Source organism: Babylonia areolata, chromosome 12 (genome assembly GCF_041734735.1).
Source record: "Babylonia areolata isolate BAREFJ2019XMU chromosome 12, ASM4173473v1, whole genome shotgun sequence".
Classification (NCBI taxonomy): domain Eukaryota; kingdom Metazoa; phylum Mollusca; class Gastropoda; order Neogastropoda; family Buccinidae; genus Babylonia; species Babylonia areolata.
The window spans coordinates 18,837,737-18,848,220 of NC_134887.1; the positions used below are offsets into that span (position 1 = coordinate 18,837,737).

General features: G+C 39.2%; 1 protein-coding gene across 7 annotated transcripts in view; it reads left to right on the forward strand.

Annotated features, from left to right (window-relative positions):
• The window catches only part of LOC143288411 (cytospin-A-like), a 94,385-nt gene extending 91,119 nt beyond the window's left edge, over positions 1-3,266 (forward strand). For all 7 annotated transcript variants that reach the window (XM_076596850.1, XM_076596846.1, XM_076596847.1 and 4 more), the window contains one exon: positions 2,032-3,266. In XM_076596850.1, coding sequence (XP_076452965.1) covers positions 2,032-2,163 — 132 coding nt within the window. In that variant the 3' untranslated portion in view covers positions 2,164-3,266. The remainder of the gene's footprint in view (positions 1-2,031) is intronic.
• Positions 3,267-10,484: the final 7,218 nt, after the last annotated feature.

The following is a 10,484-nucleotide window of genomic DNA, read 5'->3' on the forward strand; positions in this document are numbered from 1 at the left end:
ATTCACCCTGCATATTGCACATTCATCCCACATATTGCACATTTATAACAACCATTGTCATGTGTTTTAAGCTAAATAAGACAGTGACTAAAACAAGATACAACCTATCAATACTTTGACCATATATCACAAAAATCCATCCATCAATGGTCTTGTGATTATAATTGGTGATTATGTAGATAGGGTGAAATATTTGAAGAAAGAAGTCAGTCGTTGAAATGATTTAACACTGCAGTTCGAGTTAGAAGAGTCCATGCCCACAGCACCTTTGGCCCCTCAACGTGTCGAGTCAGATTTCATGAGCACAGACGTCTTGACACAACTGAGACATGAGGGCAGCTTGGCACTGCAGTGATATGGCAGATTGACATGGTAGTGATGTAACTACAGATCGACACTTCAGTGATTAACTACAGACAAGACACCGCTGTGACGTATCTACTGATTGACACTGTAGTAACATAACTACGGATAGACACTGTAGTCACATAACTGCTGATTGACAGTCCAGTGACATAACTACAAAACTACAAATTCAAATTTCAGTGATTTAACTACAGATTTACACTGTAGTGAGGTAACTACAGACTGACACTGTAGTGATATAACTACTGATTGACACTGTAGTAACATAGCTACAAATTCAAACTTCAGTGACATAACTAAATACTCATACTTCAATGACATAACTACAGACACTAATGATGTAACTACAGACTGACAGTGGAGTGACTAAACTACAGATACACACTGTAGTGACGTAAATACCGAATGACACTTCATTGGCATAACTACTGATAGACACTAAAGTGACATAACTACAGATTGACACTAGAGACTTAACTTACAGAGTGACACTGAAATGACATGACAACAGCGACACTGAAATGATGTAAGTACAGATCGACACTGTAAGACATAACTTCGGACTGACACTGTGGTGACAAAACTACAGAGTGACACTGTAGTGACATAGCAACGGAGGGACACTCTAGTGGAATGAGAGCTTTCCCATATGATGAGACAACCTGACTTCCCTGAGAAATAGAAAGCAGTGAGCAGTGTGTATGATGAAAGGTGCTGTGTGAAATAAAAAGCAGTGAGCAGTGTGTCTGATGAAAGGTGCTGTGTGAAGTAAAAAGCAGTGAGCAGTGTGTCTCATGAAAGGGGCTGTGTGAAATAGAAAGCAGTGAGCAGTGTGTCTGTTGAAAGGGGCTGTGTGAAATAGCAGTGAGCAGTGTGTATGATGAAAGGGGCTGTGTGAAATAGAAAGCAGTGAGCAGTGTGTCTGTTGAAAGGGGCTGTGTGAAATAGCAGTGAGCAGTGTGTATGATGAAAGGGGCTGTGTGAAATAGAAAGCAGTGAGCAGTGTGTATGATGAAAGGGGCTGTGTGAAATAGAAAGCAGTGAGCAGTGTGGTTGATGAAAGGTGCTGTGTGAAATAGAAAGCAGTGAGCTGTGTGGTTGATGAAAGGTGCTGTGTGAAATAGAAAGCAGTGAGCAGTGTGTCTGATGAAAGGTGCTGTGTGAAATAGAAAGCAGTGAGCAGTGTGTCTGATAAAAGGGACTGTGAAATAGAAAGCAGTGAGCAGTGTGGTTGATGAAAGGCGCTGTGTGAAAAAGAAAGCAGTGAGCAGTGTGGTTGATGAAAGGTGCTGTGTGAAATAGAAAGCAGTGAGCAGTGTGGTTGATGAAAGGCGCTGTGTGAAATAGAAAGCAGTGAGCAGTGTGGTTGATGAAAGGGGCTGTGTGAAATAGAAAGCAGTGAGCAGTGTGGTTGATGAAAGGCGCTGTGTGAAATAGAAAGCAGTGAGCAGTGTGGTTGATGAAAGGCGCTGTGTGAAATAGAAAGCAGTGAGCAGTGTGGTTGATGAAAGGGGCTGTGTGAAATAGAAAGCAGTGAGCAGTGTGGTTGATGAAAGGGGCTGTGTGAAATAGAAAGCAGTGAGCAGTGTGGTTGATGAAAGGGGCTGTGTGAAATAGAAAGCAGTGAGCAGTGTGGTTGATGAAAGGCGCTGTGTGATGTTGCAGAACCTGAACGACATGGTGGCCATGGAGCGGCCTGACTGGCAGGCAGTGATGACCTACGTGACCAGTATTTACAAACACTTTGAGGTGGACCTCAAACAGCCGGCAGGATCCTCCCCCTCCCCATCCTCATAGCCTCCAGTGTGTGTGTGTGTGTGTGTGTGCCTATGTCACTGTCAGCGTGTGTGCTCCCTGCGCCCAGCCACTTCTGCTGCTCCCTGGTCTCCACCTGCCCAGTCCCCTCCATCCCTCCACTCCCTGTGTCGACCGTCATGAGGGGGGCCTGGCAGGTAGTGATCACTTTCTGGGATCTCAACACTTACTGGCTTTATCTTCACAGTGAGTGTGGATTCTTCCTGCTATGTGGTAACGGCGGTGTTCAACAAAGCCCTTCACTCAAGAGTCAAGTTTTCCCTGCTTCAGCAGTTTTTTTCTGGTGTTTTTTTTTTTTTTTTTTTTTTAAAGAATGAAATCAGCCTGGTTTCCTTGGTAATGATGGACATCTCGGCATCATCAGGTGGTTAACAGCGTTGGTTTGGTAGCTCAGAAATCTCTACTGCATTGTCAGCATTGATGTGGATGTGCTACAGTGGTGTTGGGTTGGCGACAAAAGTGATGTGCATTCCTGGCATGGTGGTGACGCCTGACATTGACCCCTCTTCCCTAATCATCATCGTGGAGTCGTCTTCACCCTGAGCTGCGTTGGTCCCTGAGCCAGCAGGTTGTGCTGGAAAATTATACTGCGATTGCTCGTCTAACTTCCCAAGAATTTTGTTGCCCCCTCCCCTACTCCCCGAATACCACTCTCGCCCCCTCACCCCCATGCTTCTTTGCTTCTGTTTATTCAGAACAGCATTTTAAATTGATCTCTGAACAGACAGTTCTGCATTCAAACCTGATGTGCATTTTCCTATGGACTTCTTTCTTTACTAAATATCAAGACATGCTTATATGAGTGAAGCCATTCCTTGAAATTTACAAATCTGTTTGCAGCTTTTATTTTTTGGCTTTCAATTTGGACTCCTTTCCACCTTGCTTTGTTCACTGTGAAAATCAGCAGGGATATCAAACAAACATGAAATAGAAAGAAAAAAAAAATCCTCTCACAAAGTTTGTTGATTTTAGTTATTAGAAGGAAAATGTTAATGATTCAATGGCCTGTTTCTTTAGTGTATGTAAGGAAAAGCAAACTCAAATTCAAGTGTATCCCTTCAACAGAGTCGCTTGATTATTGAACAGTCTCAGATTTGTTCTCTGTAGAAAATGCATTTGATCATAGTCCAGACATAAAATTATGTCCACCTGGTTTGGCTTGTGACGGGATTCCTGTCAAAAATACAATGTATTCCATGCATCAGTGTCAGTTGATGAAATTCCTCTGTGCTCACAAGACCACTGAAGTCCATATTTTTTGTCTCATTTGATCATGTTTAGGCACAGATTATCAGTTGCTTTAAGAAAAAATTTTGTCTCAATATACAAGCAGTCTCACATTTCCAGCTCAAAGGAATACAGAGAAAACCAGACTTTTCCCTTTTCCATGTTATACCATGAAAGTGAAGAATGAAATAAAGATGTTGATTGTGACTGTGAAATACATTTGTGGAACACTGTGAGCAGAGGAAAAAGACTTGACATCTCACAAACCCTGACCACTTACAGAAAGAACTTCTGTGCAGTGCGTTGCTTCGGTGTGATATTCTGAGTTGTGCTTGAACTGCATTAAACGTATTTAAGTTCAGACATTTGTGTGGTGCTTTTTCATGATTCGACATTGTATTTGAATGACCACTAATATTCCTGTATTGGAGTCAGTTCAAAAAGCCACTGACATTATGTTTGACATTTGTATGACAACTTCATATTGTGTGGGGGGACCCAGCCTACTTTTGTGCCAAGGTGATGAGGTGATTACATTTGATTTGTGGTTTTGCCTGTGTGTATGACCATCGTGAGATTCTGTTCAATTGCAGAAGTGTACAAAGTGGCAAAGATATTTTCAGTGTATAACACATATTCTTTTTAAACTAAAAAATCAACAAAAAAGGATGTGTTGTTAGCTTTTTGTGTTCATTAGTTGAGTGCGAAGCACAATTTGTTGTCTGTGTAAATTCCATTAGAAATCTTAAAATAATTTTGCGTGTGTGCATATTTAGAACTTCCTCTTATTTTTGTACATATCTGAACCTTCCATTTCTTCCTACTACAGCGCACAGTTCTCACTTTGTGTATGTTTGTGTAAGACTGGCACATAAGAGCTTTAACTGTCTCACATCCCAAGTGATCATATGAGGGCTTTGTGTTTCCATTGTTCCATTTTGTGTGAGTGGCGGTGAGTGTTCAAGAGAGCTGTGTGTGGGCCCAACCCCATCCTGTATGTGGGCCATGTTAGTGTGCTCTTTCCTTATTCGTTTTATAATGGAACTGATACAGGAACAGATGGTGTGAATTGTATATGTTGGAAAAAAGATGTTTATGGAAGTCTGGTTTTTTTGTGCTTGTTTTTTAATGCACATTTTTGACTGTGTACGCAAAGTGAGCCTGTTTTAGTTGTCCTGTGTGTGTGTGTGTGTGTGTGTGTGTTGTGCATGTTCCTCGGAGGTACATTTTAACATTAGCATCTTCTGAGCAATGTGTTCCTCAGAGGTACATTTTAACATTGGCATCTTCTCAGCAACCACAAGCGGTAGAGAAAGCAAAATGAATGGTAGATATACATACAGGCAGAATGGTAGATATACATAGAACCTGTCCAGCCATCACCAGTATGGCAGTTCATGAGGTAAGATTTGGGACAATGATATATGAAGACACTGATCAGCCAACTTGCAGGATTATATTTAACATTTTGGAAAATGAAGGGAGGTTGGATCTAGACATCTTATCACCTTCACTGGTTCAAAAATGGTTTAATTTTTAAACGATAGTTTTTTTTTCTAATGAAGGCGTTAAAGAAATTGAGGCTTTGCCCAGTAAGAATGCTGAAAACAAGATTAGCTGTTGGATCTACACATGGGCACATTTTAAGTTGTGAACAACTTTTGGCTCAAGAGCCTTTGCTCCAGATTATGGCACAGTATTATCATTATGTATTAGCACCTGGGTGCAGTGATGGATTAGCTTTGATGAATGTCTTGTGTTTTTTGTGGTAGAACTTGCAGATGAAGAACCATGCACATTTTAGGTACTTCACCCATTTGCCTGTCTCTGTGTTAGTTGCTGTGATTATATGATACACAGCGAAATGTTCAAAATGAAAGGGTGTGTGTGTCTGTGTGGTCAGGAGTATTTCATGCAGAATGAAGAAAATGTACAGTCAGTGTGGGTGTGCTAAGATGGCACACAACACAGATGCATTTACAAACAACTGGAAAATGTGTTGTGTCATGAGAAATTTCAGACTGAAAGATGTGTGTACTTGTCATGTCATACAGGATCAGAGAAATGTACACTCAAAACAAAAAAAAAAGGAAAGTGTTTATCAGAAAACAACGGATGCAGAGAAATGCAGCAAAACAGCTGGAAGATGTTTGATGAATTCTCAGTGTGTTTTTGAGATTTGGTGACAAGAACTCAGTGTCCCTCTTGTGACATGGTGCTTTACTGCATGGAAATGACATTGAATGGTTGGCTCAGCTGACTAGTCAAAGAATTGAAGAATGACTCTCTGGGTCTGCATTGGATCTGCAACAACAACAACAAAAAAATGGGGGAAGTGGATGTGCGTGCGAGTTGCGACTGAATAGGAAGGACATGAGCGTGTGTTAATTTTACACTGACATCTTTGATGTGTTTCCTTTGGAAATTGCGTGTGACTGAGACACTTGATTCCAGCTTACTGCTTTGAGCATGTACACTTTTGCATTGAACTGGATATTTTTATTGACCTTGCTTAACGTCGAGATTCCCTTTTTTTTAAAAAAAACAACAACAACAAAGGATTCCATGCAATGTTGAAACCCAAAGTAGTTTCATAGGTGATGTAAGAGTTGCTTTCTTTGAAAATTATAGTTTTATCGAGTATGTTATTTCTTAAAAACATTTTAATTGCATACTATATTTTAAGTCCCACACTAATTACACATTTTTGAGGTAAAAAAAAAAATTGAACATTGGGAACTTGAACCTGGAATGGAAGTGGACAATGCACAATGGTGTCTGCACAAACACTGTAACCACATCAGGGAACAAAGCATTGTGTTTGAGGATGTTCATTGAGGGTTCTGCCCTGCACGCTTTAAAGTTTCCACTGTATTTTTGGTGATTTTTTTTTCTCCGTTATTTTCTTGAAGCCTGAGGTATTTACTGTAGTTTGGATTTGCAATCATTTCTGCACTTTGTATGGTTATATGCAGGTGTAACCTGACAGCAGTTGCCTTTTGTGTTTGCATTTGCACACCGTGTAGCTTGGTGTAAAAGGTTTCACATCTTTTTGTGCTTTGGCTTTTGGTTATTCATGTAAAGTAAGACTAAAAGGAACCATTCTTCCTGGGGTTTTCTGGTTGGTTTTCTTTACTCGCGTGTCTTGACAAAGTGAGTCTCTGCAAATGCTAAAGTTGGTTGGCATTTTTCAGCAATTGCAGGGTACAGAGAGGTCAAAGTCATCACTTGACAAAATAGTCATTTGGCAGAACTATCATGCGTGATCTGACTGGCCACACAATGTACCAGTGCAACGACGGCAGTGGAGGGGGCTGTTGACATAAACTCATCCCGCTCAATTGCAGGAATTAGCCCTCATGTTGCCAGTTTTTCAGCCCTGACCATGTGTGGTTGCCTGGTGGTCAGCTGCACTTTCCTTCTGTGTGGGCTTCAACTCCCTCATTCACTTGAGGTATGAGCAGGCTTTTATGTGCATGACAGTTTTTACCCCGCCATGTAAGATGCCACAGTCCAGTTTCGGGGGTAGCTGGGCTTAACGAGCAACAAAGACTTGGACCATCTCTAATTTTTGACTGCTTTCAACACTGAACCTCAGGTGCAAAAAAGAGAGGGGCTTGTTGGGAAGAGTTCTCTGTAATCCAGTTGAGTATAGAATATGAAAAAAAAAAAAGTGTAGTAACAGTTGTCAACTTCACGAATCCAGAGTATCATGTTGACTTGTCAGTTCATCTGCTGGTGATTTTTCATTGGTTGACAGTGATCGAGTATTTCAGTCAGTTCTGCTTCTTGTAGAACTAGAAGGGAAATGACACTGGCCGGTGCATTCACTTGCAACACAAAGGAAAATATTTGGAAAAACAAGTTTGGCAAAGGCCGTTAGGCTGAATTAAACCAAACCCTACAATAGGTACTCCATTGTGGTGGCTCAAATCACACGGTTTTTTTTCCCTTTGTCTCTCTCTCTAGGCACTTTTTTTTTGTGTTCTTATAATTATATATATATATATGTATGTACATTTGTTCAGTTACTATGTTGGATCAAGTGTGTATCACTCGGTGTTTTGATTATGAAGACTTTCCCTTTTGTTTTCGTCAATATTGTTTTAATATATATATATATTTTTTGTAATGTTACACTAGATGTTTTTAGCTCTACAGCACATAAATTAGCAATACCGTCTTCCAGATACAAGCAAAAAATACTATCCAGTGACTGCAAGACGGCTCAAAACTGACTTTCCATGGAGCCATCTTTATGTGCTGTCAGTTGATCGTTTGAAGTTAATTGTTAATTGTTGCTTTTTCTAATGTTTCAATGATTTTTAAATATTTAGTCGATAGGGAGCAACATGATTTCTCCTCTTACAACTGCTACAGGATTTCTTTAAAAAAAAAAAAAAAAGTTTGGGTGTTCAGAATGTCAGGATATTTATTGTGTGCTGTATCTTTTATAAAATTCAGGATGTCGTTTGGGGGTTTAGATGTTTTGTCAGTGTCTTCTTTGTGAGTTGGCAACTTGCCAACTATATTCAATCATAGCAACATAAATGATTATGCAGGTTCAAGAAATAACCAGAAATGCAAGTTGTCTGCTTGAATGCAAGAGAGGGCAGAAGTGAATTTTGTGGTGTCATGAATGGAGGGTCCTCTGTGATAGTGTGCCACTGCCTTTCTCCACAAAACCAGTTCAGACTTACAACAGTGACATTGCAAAGCCAGTCAAAAAATGTTTTTCTCTTTAGTCAGACATCACTGTCATGACATCAACCAAAACAATGTCATGACACGCTGTGACAAGGAAAGAGGCAAAAATAATTTCATTGTGAAATCTTTTTATCAGAATGTTGCAAAATATTTATATTGCCATTCATCTCGCATACATGACTGTTGAAGCTGCAAACATTCCAATTAAGTAATATTCTCCATCGAGATATATGTAGAGGCCTGTTTAATATCAGTACAGGGGGCATACAAAATGTCTTTGAAAAATTATCTAAAATTGCAGCCATCAGTTAAAATTTATGTCGAAAAATACAGTTATATTCACATTTCTTTGAATCATCTTTATGAGTAAGGTTTCTGCATTTTTTGTTTTAGTCCCAACATCACAGGTCCTAAATTTTATTGATCTTGGCTTTGGATGGAGAGATTTTTGCTGCAAGAGATTTGTGTGGTGGTGTGCGCGTGTGCTGCATTGGTGCAATACTTGCAATACAGATTGCCACAAGAGTTTGTAGTGCAAGGTTTTAATTATTACTTATTGTAATCATTCATTCCTGCTCAATGTTTGTGTATTGTACTTGCAAGTTATACATATATGTGGATGACAAATGAGGAGAATAAAATGCTCCTTTATGAAGGAGAGAATGTATCATGAAATTATAGTGAAAATGTTTGGCAATGGATGTGCGAATTTGTTTATTTAAATAAATCTGTAAAAAGAAGTCATCCCCATGATATAAAGTTATTCCATCAAATATTTAAAAAATAATTTAAAAATATAATAAAAGTCAATTCCCACAAAAACCTGGACCTGTCCTAGTTCACATTTGGATTGAAATAGTTTTTACAGACAGATTCAGATTTTGTTCAATAGATACTTAAGAAACATGCATACTTGAATATAAAAACAAATTATAGCAGACGTGCACTTAAGTTTAAATAAATAAAAAAAACCTTCACCAGGCGTACACACACACATATAATTAATAATATCAAATGAAAGATACAGAAAATTACATAAAGGCAATGAGACAAATATGGAACAAGTCAATGAAATGGTATGATGTTGGAAGCGATGGACAGGGGGAAAAAAGTCAATTCAGCTTACTCTCCACATCAAACTTCCTTAACCCCTTAACTGCTGCTGACAGGTTCGATCATCAGCTTAGAATTGTATTCTTCTTCTTGGCGTTCACAGCTACACCATCAGTCCAGCTCTGGTGATGAATGAAGTTTTCTCCAGCTCTTTGTGGCTGCCATAAAGTTTGGTGGAACAGCATTGTTTTTGTTAGCTAAATCAGTCACACTATTGACAAGTGCACCGAAGTAATAACAACTGCACTTCAAATTGATGCCACTCTGACCTCATTCCTTCAAGGTTCAGCAGTTGAGAGATTAAGCTATAACAATCTGTAGTTTATAATCTGAGTGATACATTAACATGTAGACCAGCAATCTTTTGGGGTTTTTTTAAGCATCACACAATCAAATAAAAATCTGTTGTGGAAGTTACCAAAGCACAACTAAAATTAAATTATACACAAAAAAACATTAATACGTTAATAGTCGTTTATTCCATTCTGAATATACGTAATGCAATCTACAGCTATGAATAAAACTTAAGGACAAATAGACAAAAAGAGCAAACAAATAATCCAATAAACACAAGACTAATGAAAAGTGAATGGACAATCTTAAGAACAGTAACTACTGAAACTAAATAATATAAATACTAGCAAAGACACCAAGAAAAACATTTCATCCAGCAACCAGATACAAGCAAATAGCTCAAACAACAATATCTAGTCAACTGCCCAAACATGAACTGATTACACTCATTTCACAGTCATCTTCATCAGCTGTTTTATCATTTTGCATGGAAAATGGCTACACTCAATTTCAACAAAACAGTTTCTGATCACACCTCTGGGGAAGTCCGACAAGGGGTGGAAAACACACTGGACCATTCCAGCACTGAAATGTGTCAAAATAATGAATTAAAAACAAAGGTGTAAAAGAAGTCAGCTATGGTGTCCTGGTATTTCACTGTGTACAGGGCTCTGCATATGAAGGCAGGACCCACTCATCTTGTGCCATTTTAACCTTCCCTAACCGAAGTTGGCCACCCATTTACTCCTGGATGGAGTGAGGAAAATCGAAGTGAAGTGCCTTTCCCTAGGACACAACACCATGTCGAAACAGGGCCTCAAACCCTGGTCACTGGTGAACACTGGATCAGAAGTCCAACACTTAACCAGTTCTGCCATGGCGCCTCCATGCAACGTTTTACAATACATTAAGTCTGAGCTCATGAAGGCCATAACTAGGAAAGACAAAAATATTATCATCCT